Source organism: Anomaloglossus baeobatrachus, chromosome 5, assembly GCF_048569485.1.
Source record: "Anomaloglossus baeobatrachus isolate aAnoBae1 chromosome 5, aAnoBae1.hap1, whole genome shotgun sequence".
NCBI lineage: Eukaryota > Metazoa > Chordata > Amphibia > Anura > Aromobatidae > Anomaloglossus > Anomaloglossus baeobatrachus.
In genome coordinates this window covers 389,466,190-389,482,769 of record NC_134357.1, presented here as the reverse complement: position 1 = coordinate 389,482,769, position 16,580 = coordinate 389,466,190, and the positions used below count along the sequence as shown (strand labels likewise).

The 16,580-nt window shown below is 47.5% G+C and overlaps 1 protein-coding gene across 3 annotated transcripts in view; it reads left to right on the top strand.

Annotated features, from left to right (window-relative positions):
• The window catches only part of FBXO47 (F-box protein 47), a 242,821-nt gene that overhangs the window by 80,366 nt on the left and 145,875 nt on the right, over positions 1-16,580 (top strand). For all 3 annotated transcript variants that reach the window (XM_075347655.1, XM_075347654.1, XM_075347656.1), the window contains exon 3: positions 7,055-7,225. In XM_075347655.1, coding sequence (XP_075203770.1) covers positions 7,055-7,225 — 171 coding nt within the window. The remainder of the gene's footprint in view (positions 1-7,054; positions 7,226-16,580) is intronic.

Genomic DNA, 16,580 nt, shown 5'->3' with positions numbered 1-16,580 from the left:
GTCTGGCCCATTTTTGGAGTTTTGTGTGAAATGATCAATGATTTGATTTTTGTTTCATTCTCTTTTGTGTTTTTTTATTGCAAGCAAAATAAATGAAGATAATAATACCAAAGAATTTGTGATTGCAATCATCTTCAAGAAGAAACTGAGTATTATCTGACAGAATTGCAGGGGTGCCAATACTTGTGGCCAGTACTGTAGGTCATGGCCTGGGGGCGGTGTTGGTCATCCCTACATGGAAGGCATCCAGAATTGTTCCCGCCCACCTGCCCTGATTACAGGTTTTTGGTTAGCCGACACAGAGAGAAGGATGCAAGTAGTCTGTCGCAGCAGCAGAGGAAAGGAGGGGGGTATTTTTAGGTGGGCGTTTGTACTAAAGAGCAAGGGGGGTAACCCAGTGCAGGAACGGGTTACTCCTGGTGGTGCAATTGTCTTGGTTTAACATGGGTCCTTGCCGGGTTGAGTCTCAGCGGGACATTGGTTGGGCAACATTCGACTAGGTGCCCTCAAGCCGGTATGGTGCGAATGAGGGCAGGTGGTGGAGCTAATGTTGCAGTCAAGCATTTTTTGTGAACCTTCATTTACCCCTCATCCTTTTGGGTTCTATTAATGGATATTAAAATGTTATTTATTGTTTGATGTTTTGTTTGTTGTTACTTAATAAATAGGGCTGCTGTGGCCTTTTATATCTAACGTCATGCAGTCTTTGTGTTTATTTTAGGTAAGAAGCTGGGAAATGGGTGGGGGGGGGGTCGGACGGGCAAGGTAAGGCCGTTTAGTCAGACTTTCCGGAGTCATGAATAACATGGGTCAATGTGCTGTCCGTGTACTATCTGATCAAAAATAAGATAGTACACGTCCGATTTATATGTTCGACTGCATGAGCCCTTAAAATAGCTTTTTTTTTTTTTATTTCCTTGCAAAATTTCCATGTAATGGTCTGCCATTGTATTTTAGAGTATATTTTTTACAATATTTCTATATTATTAACTCCTTAACGACCGCCGATACGCCTTTTAACGGCGACAAATTGGGGTACCTCTTCTGAGCCGCCGCTTTTTAACGGCGGTCGGAAAAAAGGGTCTAGCGCCCCCCAGAGTCGGAAAATTTCCGGGGTCTCAGCTGCTGGGGTTAGCTGAGACCCTGGAGATCATGACTCAGGTCGGTTTTTCCGGTCCCCGCTCACGTGATAACAGGTATACACCGTATACCGATGATCACCTTACAGTAAATGACAGCGCCGGTAAAAAATGATTTATCTCCCATCTGGCATAAACAAACATGTCAGAAGGGAGATAAATCTCCTAACTGGTACCCTCCGGTCCCCCGGTGTCGCCAAAGTGTCGTCCCCCCCCGACCCCCCCCCTTTCGAAAATCCAAGATGGCCGCGCGCACACCGTCGCGCACAGTAGCGCGCCGGCCGCATTTACCCTTTTCCTCTGGTTTCTGTCGCATGTGCTATGATGCATACGACATAAAACTGCTCCCCAGGTCCTGCCAGGTCACCCCCGGTGTCCCCCGTACTTTTTCTAGCCTTCATCCACCGCGATCCCCCCTCCTTCACAGCAGACGCTGGTCACACGTGCAGAGCGGCTGACAGCTCAGCTTCCTGCTTTCAGATTCAGAGATGCTGGCTGATGCTGCTCGGCACACTGCAGCTGTGACCCGGGGAGGGTGGGTGCAAATTCTTTGCACCCACTCTCCTCAAATGGAGGGTCTGAACGCCTAGAAAATGGGGGCTATGTTCCCTGAACGTGCCCCCCATATTCTAGAAGGTCCAGTATCGCCGTAGGACTTTCACAATGGATTACAGGGACCCAATTTTTTTTTTTCTTTTCAATAAATTGGTGAAAGAGGGAATATTTTGGGGAATGTTTTTTCAAATAATTTTTTTTTTTGTTACTGTCAATTAGTTATTTATACACAGAGACAACCGTGGCATAAATTTTGAATAAAACGTAATCTTTATTATATCATATTAAAATTGATACAGCAAATGAGTCCTCAAAAAGGGTTTAGCTGGACTGCTGGGGTAGGTCAATAGCAGTAATAGTGGATAATTTACAATTTGATCACAATTACAGACTGGAGATATAATGCAATGATTTGTACATAGGCACATATTATACTTTCCTATCAATGCTGTTTAGTGATCATGTATCTCACTAACAGTTATTAATTGCGATCACAATTTCAATTATCATACATCTATGGTCATTGTGATGTAACCAGAGCTTCGCTCATGCGGCAAGGGGCACTTAGTAATCAAACGGCATTGCCATAACTTGTAGATTGTCCCCAACCGCCGCGACACTATAGCAGATCCATACAACCATTTATCCCGTGTTGGTTAAACTGTTGGAATCGGGTTAGCAATGGCAGCTCGTGAGCAGTCTAGACCATGTACCCTATACAAAAGGATCAATTCCAAGGTAGCTATCAGGGATGCAATACAGTAAGTTGTGCATAAATTCAAGTCATAATTTCCCATTGATACTACTCCAAAATGATGTACTCAACCTCACAGTTGCAACCATGGTGTCAAGTGTCAAGACCATATAATGGTTACAATGTAACCTAAGCTTCGCCCATGTGGCTAAGGACAAAAAACTAGTCAAGGCAACATGACCACAGCCTGTTTTCTTATCCACAAATATAGTAAATAAAGCACTACTGACCATCTCACACCAAGTCCAGGCAAACACCAGTCCCTACGCGCGTTTCACCTCTTCTTCAGGGGGCGTGTGTCACAACTTACTGTATTGCATCCCTGATAGCTACCTTGGAATTGATCCTTTTGTATAGGGTACATGGTCTAGACTGCTCACGGGCTGCCATTGCTAACCCGATTCCAACAGTTTAACCAACACGGGATAAATGGTTGTATGGATCTGCTATAGTGTCGCGGCGGTTGGGGACAATCTACAAGTTATGGCAATGCCGTTTGATTACTAAGTGCCCCTTGCCGCATGAGCGAAGCTCTGGTTACATCACAATGACCATAGATGTATGATAATTGAAATTGTGATCGCAATTAATAACTGTTAGTGAGATACATGATCACTAAACAGCATTGATAGGAAAGTATAATATGTGCCTATGTACAAATCATTGCATTATATCTCCAGTCTGTAATTGTGATCAAATTGTAAATTATCCACTATTACTGCTATTGACCTACCCCAGCAGTCCAGCTAAACCCTTTTTGAGGACTCATTTGCTGTATCAATTTTAATATGATATAATAAAGATTACGTTTTATTCAAAATTTATGCCACGGTTGTCTCTGTGTATAAATATTATATAAGTGGTATTTTGGCACTTCAAAGGAGGTTGAGGAGTGACCTTAAGTTAAATGTCAATTAGTTATGTCTGGTATCAAACAGACGCCGTGACATCACTAATTGCTGGGCTTGATGCCAGGTGATATTACACATCTGGTATCAACCCCATTTATTAACCCGTTTGCCACCGCACCAGGGCAACAGGATGAGTTGGGGCGAAGTGCCAGGATTGGCACATCTAATGGATGCGCTACTTCTGGGGCGGCTGCTGCCTGCTATTTTTAGGCTGGGAAGAGTCCAATAACCATGGCTCTTCCCACCCTGAGAATACCAGACCCCAGCTGTCAGCTTCACCTTGGCTGGTGATCTAATTTGGGGGGACCCCACGTTTGTTTGTTTTTTTTAATTATTTATTTATAAATAATTTTAAAAAAACCCAGCTTGGGGAGCCCTCCAAATTGATCACCAGACAAGATGAAGCTGTCAGCTGTGGTTTGCAGGCTACAGCTGTCTGCTTTACCCTAGCTGGCTATCAAAAATAGGGGGGACCCCACGTCATTTATTTTAATTATTTTTTTTCTTTTTGGGCTAAATACAAGGCTAGGCATCCTTTAGTGCCACATGAAAGGCACTAAAGGGCGCCAGCTTAGAATATGCAGGGGGTGAGACGTTATATATGTTTGACATCTATCCATTCATCCATTGTAGCATTTTAGGCTATGTGCCCACAATCAGGGTTTGCAGCGTTTTGGGCACAGTGGTTTCCCTGCATCCATAGCACTGTGTTGTGCAGTAGAAGCACAGTGGAAGGATTTTTAGAAATCTCATGCCCACTGTGCTTCTTTTCTCTGCAGCATAAACCAATCTGTGGCGCAGCTTCCCGGGCCTCAGCATGTCAATTCTCTGTAGGTAGAATAGAACTAAAGTCCACAGCAGCCTGAACCCAAATCCTGGGCATGGGTAGCTGCATTCTCCCGTGGACAACACACATCTCTGCAGGAAGGCTGATACTGTGTACTAGACGCCATGTCGCTGGATCATGGCCACATAGCCTAACAGTGAGAATATTGTTGCTACAGCAACATTTTTGTGAAGTACCTGTGGATTCAAAATGCTTACTATACTCCTGAATAAAATCCTTGAGGGGTCCAGTTTCCAAAATGGGGTCACTTGTGGGGGGTTTCTGCTCTACAGGTACCAAAGGGGCCCTGCTAATGTGACGTGATGCCCGCAATTTATTTCAACTTTTCCAAAATTCAAATGGTGCTCCTTCCATTCCAAGCCCTCCCATTTATCAAAACAGAGGTTTTTGGCCACATGTGGGGTATCTCTGCGCTCATAAGACATTGGATAACAACCTGTGGGGTCCACTTTTTGTTGTTGCCTCTTGAAAAAGTAAGAAATTTGATGCTAAAGCAACATTATTGTGTAAAAAATGAAAATTTTCAATATGGCGACCTAAGCTTATCAAATTCTGTGAAGTACTCGTGGATTCAAACTGCTCACTATACACCTACATAAAAGCCTTGAGGTGTCTTGTTTCCAGAATGGGGTCACTTGTGGGGGACCTCCACTGTTTAGGCACCTCAGGGGCTCTCCTAATGCAACATGGTGTCCAGCCAATTTTGCAGTCAAATTGCACTCCTTCCCTTCCGAATCCTGCCGTGCGCCCAAACAGTTGATTTCCACCACATATAAGATATCACCAAACTCAGGAGAAATTGCACAATAAATTTCATGGTGATTTTTTTCCTGTTACCCTTCTGAAAAAAAAACTACTTGGTTGAAGTAACAATTTTGTGGTAAAATTTTTATTTTTTTTATTTTCATGGCTCAACGTTATAAACTTCTGTGAAGTACCTGGGGTTCAGGGTACTCACCAAACATCTAGATAAATTCCTTGAGAGGCCTAGTTTCCAATATGGGGTCACTTGTGGTGTTTTTTTGCTGTTTACGTACCTTAGGGGTCCTCCAAATGCGACATGGTGCCCGCAATCTTTTTCAGCCAAATTTCCTTTCCAAAATTCAAATATTGTTCCTTTCGTTCCAAGCCCTCCCATTTGTCCAAACGAAGGTTTCAGACCACATGTGAGGTATCACCGCGCTCATAAAAAAGTGGGTAACAAACATTTGGGTACCATTTTTGGAATTACCTCTTGAAAAAGTGAGAAAATTGATGCTAAAGCAACATTTTTGAGAAAAAAATAATTTTCAATATGACATTGTAACGTTATCAAAATTTGTGAAGTACCTGTGGGTCTAAAATGCTCACTATACCCGTCGATAGAAGCCTTAAGGGGTCTAGTTTCCAAAATGGGGTCACTTGAGGGGGGTTCCTGCTGTTTAGGTACCTTAGCAGATCTGTAAATGCAACATGGTGCCCGCAATCTGTTTCAGCCAACTTTGCTTTCCAAAATTAAAATATTGCTCCTTTCGTTCCAAGCCCTCCCATTTACCCAAACAAAGGTTTCTGACCACATGTGGGGTATCTGCGCGCTCATAAGAAAGTGGGTAACAAAGTGTGAGGTCCAATTTTTGGTGTTACTTCTTCAAAAAGTAAGAAAATTAGTGCTAAAGCGACATTTTTAGGTAAAATGTTAATTTTTATTTTTTTTCATTCCACATTACTTTATTTCCTGTGAAGCACCTGAAGGGTTAATAAACTTCTTGGATGTGGTTTTGAGTACCTTGAGGGGTGCAGTTTTTAGAATAGTGTCACTTTTGGATATTTTCTTTTACCCAGGCCTCTCAAAGTCACTTCAAATGTGATGTGGTCCCTAAAAAAATGGTTTTGTAAATTTTGTTGAAAAAATGGGAAATTGCTGATGAACTTTGAACCCTTCTAACTTCCTAACCCCAAAAAATGTTGTTTCAAAAATTGCGCTGATCTAAAGTAGACATGTGGGAAATGTTATTTATTAACTATTTTGTGTGACAAAAGTCTCTGGTTTATGGGCATAAAAATTAAAAGTTTGAAAATTGCAAAATGTTTAATATTTTTTTCAAATTTCAGATTTTTTCACAAATAAAATTTTAAAAAAATCATCCCAAATTTACCTCTAACATGAAGCCCAATATGTCACGAAAAAACAATCTCAGAATCATGTATATATATATATATATATATACATACACATACACATACACATACACACACACTCACCTGTCCTCAGCGCCATGGCCCCGCTCGGCTCCACCCACTCCGCACTCCGCCTCCCGCACACATTCTCAGCGGCTGAGCGATCAGCTGATCACCCGGCGCTGGGAGTGATCAGTTTACCCCCCCCCCCTGTGCTGGGAGCGATCAGCTGATCACCCGGCGCTGGGAGCGATCAGCTGATCACCCGGCGACCGGCTGCTGGGAGCGATCAGCTGATTACCCGGCGACCGGCTGCTGGGAGCGATCAGCTGATCGTTCACAATAGTCTGCCGCCGGTGAAACTCTGTAAAAAAAGAAAAAAAAAAAGGCTGATTCTGTTGTTTTGTACGATCCATTGCATCCGTTGTGCCACTATATGCAACACATCCATTGCATCCGTCACACAACGCAATGCAACGGATACCGTTCAACGCAAGTGTGAAACTAGCCTTAGCAAAAGCATAAGAAAACATAAACATGATCGTTCCCTCTTTCCTGATTTAGAAAATAGGAAAAATAAACACAAATGGGTGTTTCATCATATTAGTAAATGATTTCACTGCAAGTTTTTTGCTGTTATATAAATTACTTTACATTACTTTTATCTAATTGTCTTTAATATCTGTTACAGTTAAAGATATCAGCATAATGAGCATGGTCTCAAAAGACATCAGCAGGCAGCTTACTAGCTACATCTCCTCGTCAGCCGGAAATCGTCGACTGCTGTGCCAGGACTTCCACTGCGCAGGTTTTGTGGAGGGAAGATGCGAGTCTCCAGTACTGGAACATTACAGAGCATTAGGTGAACTGTATTCTACACTGTAAAATTAATTCTGTGAAAAACGTAGGTGATTTCACCAATGTACCAATTAAGACTAAAGGGTGCTTTACACGCTGCGACTTCACTAGCGATTGCGAGCGATAGCACCCACCCCCGTCGTTCGTGCGACATGTGGGGATCGCTGCCGTAGCGAACAATATCACTATGGCAGCGTCACACGCACATACCTGTTCAGTGACGTCGCTGTGGCCGCTGAACAATCCCTCCTTTAAGGGGGAGGTGCGTTCGTCGTCACAGCGGCATCACTAAGCGGCCGCTCAATAGCAGAGGAGGGGAGGAGATGAGCAGCCGGAACATGCCGCCCACCTCCTTCCTTCCTCATTGCCGGTGGACGCAGGTAGGATGATGTTCGTCGTTCCTGCGGTGTCACACACAGCGATGTGTGGTGCCGCAGAAACGACGAACAACCTGCGGAATGAAATGATTAGGAGCGATGTGTCAACGATCAACGATTTTTGCCGTTTTTGCGATCGTTGATCGTCGCTCCTAGCTGTCACACGCTGCGATGTCGCTAACGGCGCTGGATGTGTGTCACAAACATTGTGACCCCGACAATATATCGTTAGCGATGTCGCAGCGTGTAAAGCACCCTTAAAAGCTGCCCAGCAACTGTAGGCACGACTCAAGTCACATAGCCAAAGATATGCCACTGGTGCATTGTGATATAGTGTAAGTCAATAGAGTCATGTTATGATCCACAAGGTAGGATTTTTGTGATTTGCTTGTTGCGGTTGTATCTTTCTGGTCACAGTGTGAAACAATTCACTTGCATTACCCGCATTACCCTGCAAAGTGTCAGCAGCATACAGCCATGTTTGGTTTCATAATTTGTGTCGTAACAGTCACCATGTAATCGCAGCCTAAATATTGTCATGGCCAAGTAATTTTTTTTATCATCTACATTTGTAAAAGAGAAAAGGCATCATCTGAAGTTCATGTACAAAGTCGGATTATGACTCTGAATGTCACCTACTGTATATTTTGGTGTCAACAGCCATTTCAGCCTTAGACAGGTGCTCCCCAGTTGCATTACTTAGCATAAATCTTCGCTGGAAGCAATGTGCTGTAGCATTAAAAGTTTCTTCTGGAGTAAATAAAATACTTGTTTGGTCTTTTTTTGTTTATTCCACCATGAAAACGCCATAATGTCCAGCATGTTACCTGTGGCTACAACAGTCTATGATGTTACTATGTAAAACATCATATGCAAAGTCACTGTGTATCTCTAGTCTAGTTAAAACAAAATAAAAACTAAAAAGATGTGACAAATTATGGTAATCTTCTCCAAGTATGTCATAAGATACATGGCCTAGCTCTTCAGAGTATTATGGGTGCATCTTGCATGGCAAATAAAAGCATCTTTCATGGCAAATAAGTTACACTGTAAGTTACTTTAAGTTCTAAAGTTAGATTCCAATTAATTAAGCTCTAAAAATACGTATTGCCTCTACACGAATCAAAAAATGCACAAAACTGAAGTAGTTATTTGACACAAATTTCAGTAATAAATTAGTTCTTCCCCTTTGAGATTGCTAGTGGCAAAGAGAAGGACAGATTACATTGTCATTTTCGTTTACAATTTAAAAAAAAAATGATTGCTATACTTGAGCCAGTTTCTAGGTCATACCTCCTGAGTTCTGTATTGGTGAGATAGCTAATTTCCTTTTTCAAACTCTAACCTTGGCAAAAACAGTAGCTGCATGAGGATAGCCTTTGCCTGTTACCTGTGGTGTGAGCATTTGGTGTTTATCAGTGTGATACTGAATCCTTTCTCATGGTAAAAGACTGGTATTTAATAATTTATAGGCATACACTAGCACATAGAGGTTTAATTTTCATGAAATGTAGTTTTCTTTCAGGAAGTCTAAGATGTGTGTAATTCATTTACAGTGTGCCATTATTCCTACAAATTCTCTAGGTCCTAGTTATAGGCTTTCTCATTTTTGGGAATTGCTGCCTCCAGGGCCGTATTTGGAGTTCATGCTGCCCTAGGCACGGTCAGTGGTGGCGCCCCCTTCTGATCAGTCAGTTTAAGGGTATGTGCACACAGCATTTTGTTTTCAGACAGATCCACCCTGTAACCTGCCCAAAAAAACAAACTATGAATTCCAAAAAGAATGAACTCATACACTGCGATGTAAAAACGACCTTCTGTCCATATGTTCAGTCTTTAGTTTTTTTAAGCGCGTCCTCACACATGAAGCGGCTGAAAGTGGCCGGTCCATTATATGGGCGGCTGCTGCTTGGATGCCGCTTACTAGTTTATTAAGTTAAGAAAAATACAGTAGCTAAAAGACCAAGAAGCAACAAAAAAAAAAATTGTATTTGTGACTGAACATTATGGCTTGGGAACCAACAAAAGATACCCAATATTAGGCTTGGGATCCTAGGCAAAGACACCCACCCTCAGGCTTCGGAACCTGCGATAAAGAGACCACCCGCGGCTGGCCTTGCACGGCTATCAGCCATAGCTCCTAGGCGATGGGGCTGCCAATTCTCGAAAGACAGCATTATTACAATTCTTAATAGGATTATAAGACCAATTCTAAAGCTGGGTTCACACATAGCGACAGCGACAACGACGTCGCTGTTACGTCACCATTTTCTGTGACGCAACAGCGACCTTGTAAGTCGCTGTTATGATCGCTGCTTAGCTGTCAAACACAGCAGACGCAGCAGCGATCATAACGACACGTGTCGCTGTGGTACATGTGCAGAGAGCAGGGAGCCGCGCATACTGCTTAGCGCTGGCTCCCTGCACTCCTAACTACAGTACACATCGGGTTAATTACCCCATGTGTACTGCAGCTACATGTGCAGAGAGCAGGGAGCCGCGCACACTGCTTAGCGTTGGCTCCCTGCACTCCTAGCTACAGTACACATCGGGTTAATTACGAAGGTAAATATCGGGTAACCAGGGAAAGGTCTTGGTTACCCGATGTTTACCCTGGTTACAGCTTACCGTAGCTGCCAGGTGCTGGCTCCTGCTCCCTGCTTGCTTCAGTTTGTCGCTCTCTCGCTGTCACACACAGCGATGTGTGCGTCACAGCGGGAGAGCAACGACCAAAAAATGAAGCTGGACATTCAGCAACGACCGGCAACCTCACAGCAGGGGCCAGGTCGTTGCTGGATGTCACACACAGCGACGGGACATCGCTGTAACGTCACAGAAAATGGTGACGTAGCAGCGACGTCGTTGTCGTCGTCGCTGTGTGTGACACCACCCTTAGTGAATTGGTTGTGGTATAACCACCATGGACCAACGCAAGGGTTTGAATAGTGCAGTTACCATTCATTGCGTATTAATAAATAACACCATGTTCAGTGGCATTTTTCTTTTCTTAAACTGAGAGACTCCAAAAAAAAAACAATGATCCTTGTAGAGAAAAATGTGCTCTTTCTAATGATATCAGAATTAATATATTTTAGGGGTACCCTTTTGGAGAAATTTTACCTAAAAATAGGTAAAATTCGGTTGTTTATAGTTTTTCATCATATGTGGGTGTGAATATTTCCACAAATACATATGCTTTGAACGTAATATTGCAGCAATGCAAAGTCATGTAGATGTTTGGTGTACAGGGCAAAGCACCAGTTACTATTGTTTTTTGGTCTTGAGTTATATATGGGCAAAGTTAGGCATACATTTTATGCGAGGCGTTTTACAAGCTACTTTGACACAAATTGCGGCCGAAATATTGTTTTGTCATTGCCGGTAATAATTTTATCGTGTTTAGCAGCAAAAGTTGAGCTAGTATGCCAAATTTCAGCATCATAGCCAGTATAGAACTCTAATGGCTATGTGCCAAAGTTTGCAAAATCCTCTTAGCTGAAGCCGCAGGCTTGGTGGAACCTCCAGTGAAAGGTCAACAGTGCCCAATGTATTTGAGATCTGGCCCTAAAAATTTACAGAACCTCTTTTCAAACATACATGTACATCCTTATAAATTTTCAGCAAAATCGGAGAAGGTCGAGTGGGGACCACTGGTCCACTTGACATGGAATGACCCAATGTCATCATTCTTAGCAACACATTGTCCTGCGTCTCCCAAGACTTCCCTCTCGTCTGGTCTTCTGCTGCACATACCGAAACGGTGCCCATACAGGGAATCTGTTAACAGGTTTTTCTTCCCCATCTGAGAGCAGCATAATGTAGAGACAGAGACCCTGATTCCAGCAATGTGTCACTTACTGAGCTGTCTGTCTCCTCTGCTGCAGATCTAGCAGTTATACAGAGCTCATGAATATGCTGGACTACCAGCAGCACGCCAAGTAGTCCTGTAATAAGCTACTGCTGATTAAACAGTGATTTTATCAAAACTACACTACGCAGCCCAGTAAGTGACACATCACTGGAATCAGGATCTCTGCCCCTACATTATGCTGCTCTAAGATTAGGTGGCAAAAACCTTGTGATAGATACTCTTTAAGACAAACCGTGTCAATGTAATGCTCCTCACTAAAGAGTAACCACCATAAGTAAGCCCAAGGCTGTGCCCAAGAATAAATAATTGCCCATCACTGAGGTCACAGCACAAACAATGATCCCACACAGTCTCTCTTATAGGAGAGAATAATGTGGAGGCCGTATACTATAACATAGTCCCACTACACTGTCCCCTCAAATGAAACCCCCCACTGTCCTCCCCTCTATGAATTACACCCTCCAGACCTTCCTCACTTATGAACTATGACCTCCACTGTCCCCACCTCTCCATGCAGCCCCCACTTCACTGCCCCCCTCATGCTGTCCCCGCTCTATAATGAGCTTATACTTCATATTCTGTATACCGAGCCCTCCCAGGCTCCTAACTGAGCGCTCCCCATGCTGCCTCTTCTCCATACCGTGCCCTTCCCACGTTATTCCTTTTCAATAACGTTCCCCCTCAGGCTACCCCATGTCCATAGAGTCCCCCCATGTTACCCTATTTTCCATACCAGGCCTCCCATTCTCCATGCTGCAACCCCCTTTCGCTATACCTATTACCACCCTCATTTTCCCTCCCCCCCATTCTCCATAATGTGCACCCCCATCGTGCTCCATCCCACAGGCTCCATCCATCCATCCCCATCGTGCTCCATCCATCCCCTCCCCATCGTACTCCATCCCCCATGCTCCATCCATCCCCTCCCCATCATGCTCCATCCCCCATGCTCCATCCATCCCCTCCCCATCGTGCTCCACCCCCCACGCTTCATCCAGCCGCCCCCCATCGTGTTCCATCCATCCCTTCCCCATCATGCTCCATCCCCCATGCTTCATCCAACCTTCCCCCATCGTGCTCCATCCATCCCCTCCCCATCGTGCTGCATCCCCCATGCTCCATCCATCTCCTCCCCATCGTGCTCCACCCCCCATGCTTCATCCAGCCGCCCCCCATTGCGCTCCATCCATCCCCTCCCCATCGTGCTTCATCCCCCATGCTTCATGCAGCCGCCCCCCATCGTGCTCCATCCATCCCCTCCCCATCGTGCTCCATCCCCCATGCTCCATCCATCCCCTCCCCATCGTGCTCCACCCCCATGCTTCATCTAGCCGCCCCCCATCATGCTACATCCATCCCTTCCCCATCGTGCTCCATCCCCCATGCTTCATCCAGCTGCCCCCCATCATGCTCCATCCATCCCCTCCCCATCGTGCTGCATCCCCCATGCTCCATCCATCCCCTCCCCATCGTGTTCCACCCCCCATGCTTCATCCAGCTGCCCCCCATCGTGCTCCATCCATCCCCTCCCCATCGTGCTTCATCCCCCATGCTTCATGCAGCCGCCCCCCATCGTGCTCCATCCATCCCCTCCCCATCATGCTCCATCCCCCATGCTCCACCCATCCCCTCCCCATCGTGCTCCACCCCCCATGCTTCATCCATCTGCCCCCCATCGTGCTCCATCCATCCCCTCCCCATCGTGCTCCATCCCCCATGCTCCATCAATCCCCTCCCCATCGTGCTCCACCCCCCATACTTCATCCAGCCGCCCCCCATCGTGTTCCATCCATCCCTTCCCCATCATGCTCCATCCCCCATGCTTCATCCAGCCACCCCCCATCGTGCTCCATCCATCCCCTCCGCATCGTGCTGCATCCCCCGTGCTCCATCCATCCCCTCCCCATCGTGCTCCACCCCCCATGCTTCATCCAGCCGCCCCCCATCGTGCTCCATCCATCCCCTCCCCATCATGCTTCATCCCCCATGCTTCATGTAGCCGCCCCCCATCGTGCTCCATCCATCCCCTCCCCATCGTGCTCCATCCCCCATGCTCTATCCATCTCCTCCCCATCGTGCTCCACCCCCATGCTTCATCCAGCCGCCCCCCATCATGCTCCATCCATCCCTTCCCCATCGTGCTCCATCCCCCATGCTTCATCCAACCTCCCCCCCCATCGTGCTCCATCCATCCCCTCCCCATCGTGCTGCATCCCCCATGCTCCATCCATCCCCTCCCCATCGTGCTTCATCCCCCATGCTTCATGCAGCCGCCCCCCATCGTGCTCCATCCATCCCCTCCCCATCGTGCTCCATCCCCCATGATCCATCCATCCCCTCCCCATCAATCTCCATCCCCCATGCTCCACCCATCCCCTCCCCATCGTGCTCTACCCCCCATGCTTCATCCATCCGCCCCCCATCGTGCTCCATCCATTCCCTCCCCATCGTGCTCTATCCCCCATGCTCCATCCATCCCCTGCCCATCGTGCTCCATCTTCCATGCTCATCCAGCCGCCCCCATCGTGCTCCATCCATCCCCTCCCCATCGTGCTTTATCCCCCATGCTTCATACAGCCGCCCCCCATCGTGCTCCATCCATCCCCTCCCCATCGTGCTCCATCCCCCATGCTCCATCCATCCCCTCCCCATCGTGCTCCACCCCCCATGCTTCATCCAGCTGCCCCCCATCATGCTCCATCCATCCCCTCCCCATCGTGCTCCATCCGCCATGCTTCATCCAGCCGCCCCCCATCGTGCTCCATCCATCCCCTCCCCATCGTGCTTCATCCCCCATGCTTCATGCAGGCGCCCCCCATCGTGCTACATCCATCCCCTCCCCATTGTGCTCCATCCCCCATGCTCCATCCATCCCTTCCCCATCGTGCTCCACCCCACATGCTTCATCCAGCCGCCCCCATCGTGCTCCATCCATCCCCTCCCCATCGTGCTCCATCCCACACCCCCCCTTCCCACCCCCCGTTGCTTGTTCGGCGCGGTCTTTGGCTGTAAAGCGCTTACCTACTCCAGGCTGCATCTTGTGTTCTGGGCGGCGGTGGCGTGACCTTACATCCTCCTCTGCGGTGGCATCTCCCGTTTTCGGCGGCGGCGGGAACTCCCATCCTCTGCGGCGGCTCCATTACTTCCCGTCCTCCTCTGCACGGCACTGCCTCACGCTGCTATGACCTCTGCACAGTGAGCGCACGGCAGCACGGGGATCTGATTGCAGCTCCTCTGACCCCGGAAATGCCGGCGCGCGCCGCTCACAGCTTCATTTATATTCACGTGTCTTATAGACGAGATAACTGACAGAGGCGCCCCCTCCCTCCTCCAAAAAGACGCCGGATTTTTAAAAAAAAATAAAACAAAAAACATTTTTTACATTTTTTTTTTCTTAGTTTTGATCTTGGCGCCGCCCCCTGGAAGGCGCCGCCCCAGGCACGTGCCCTCCAGTGCCTAATGGCAAATACGGCCCTGGCTGCCTCTATTGTATCCTTTGGTAGATTGTCATCTGTAAAGTCACAAAAGCTAAATATGTGGCAAATAAGGCAGCATTAGTTCAGGTTGTTTTACACCATATTACGGGGACTTCATGCTTGCAACCCGAAGACCATGTGCCCACGGGAGAAAATACCTGCGGATTTTGCCGCGGAAAACTTGCGGGTTTTCTAAATTTTCCAGATAAATCCGCAGGTTTATGCAAGTACAGACACTCCCCATGTTATCCTATGGGATTTGGGGAGTGCTGTATCAATGCTGCGGTTTTTGCGGCTGCAGAAAATGCTGCGGATTTCCCGCAGCCGCACGTAACTGCATGTCAATTATTCATGCGGAATTATCTGTGGAATTCCTGCCTTTCCACTATCGCGATATATGCCGCCCCGTGCTCGGCAGCCAAGTTGCTCGGATCCAGACCTTCAGTGGGTGGCTCAAGGGTCTCCGGACCCAGGGGTCCTGCAGTCACTCCGATCAAAAAGGGGTTGGCGGTGTTGGGACGTAGGGGTATGGCCGGAGCCGTGTTTAAGCTCGTGACGCCACCCATGGGATGTGGTGAAGGTGGACACCACCGCTGCAGTTACGGGGCACCCAGGGGAGATGTTGCGCAGCAAGTTGTTAACCTCTCTGTGGGTAGGGATGGTGGCCCGGGACCCGTTGGGGGAGTTGGGCGGGGCAGGGAGATGGGCGGCGGGAGGGCACTGATGTAATCACCATTAGTAAACACACAAGTCTTTGGTAAACCAAGGTGATGGTGGTCTGTGCCCGCAGCCGGCTGCAGTCTGGTCCCCCACCCGGTTGGTGGTCTCTGCCTTTCTCCTGCACCTGTTTTGTGATGGTGGACTACCTGCGCTTGCAACTTCAGGAGTCCGCACCCCGGCTTGTGGTTGCCTGAGGAGCCCTTTGCCCGCAGACGCTGGCCTGTGTGATCTCTCTGCCGTGGCGGTGGCTTTCTATCCCCCTCGTTGGGCTATTGCCTTCAGTCAGGACTTTGGGTGGTACAGGACCTATAGTCCTGGCCGCAATCAGTTAATTAGCTAACCCCCAATAGCTTCTGGACCTAGCTTCAGGGTCTGAGTACCCCCTTTTGTGCTCCGGTTTCCGAGTTGGTTCCCCGGGTCGGTACCGGCGGACCACTACCCTGTCCCAGTCCACCATGGTTCCACCGAGCCGTCTTCCCGGCTCCTGCAGACAGAGGCCTCCGTCTGCCTCCTAGCCAAAGGTACCTGGGCTCCTACCCTGGCACCTGTCAGTCTGCTACAGGCCTGTCACACAGGCCTGACCTCCTCCACTGAACTTTCAAACTGAACTACTGTCTTTTCCCGCCTCAGGCCATCCGAACTCCTCGGTGGGCATGTCCAACAGCCTGGCTCCGCCTCCTGGTGTTTCCATCAAGCACTGAGGGGGGTGACTAGGGTTTAAATGTTTGGCTGCTGTCACCTTGCTAGGGGACTGGTGTAATGCGGGGCCCTATCTGTGACTACCTGGCCCGGCCAGGGCGTCACAGATACAGGGCAGGAAATCTGCAGAAATTCCACAGGAAATCCGCACTGTTTCCGCAGGTTTACTGCAACAATTCCGCAACAACGGATAGCTATGGATTCTGGGGAGCTGCT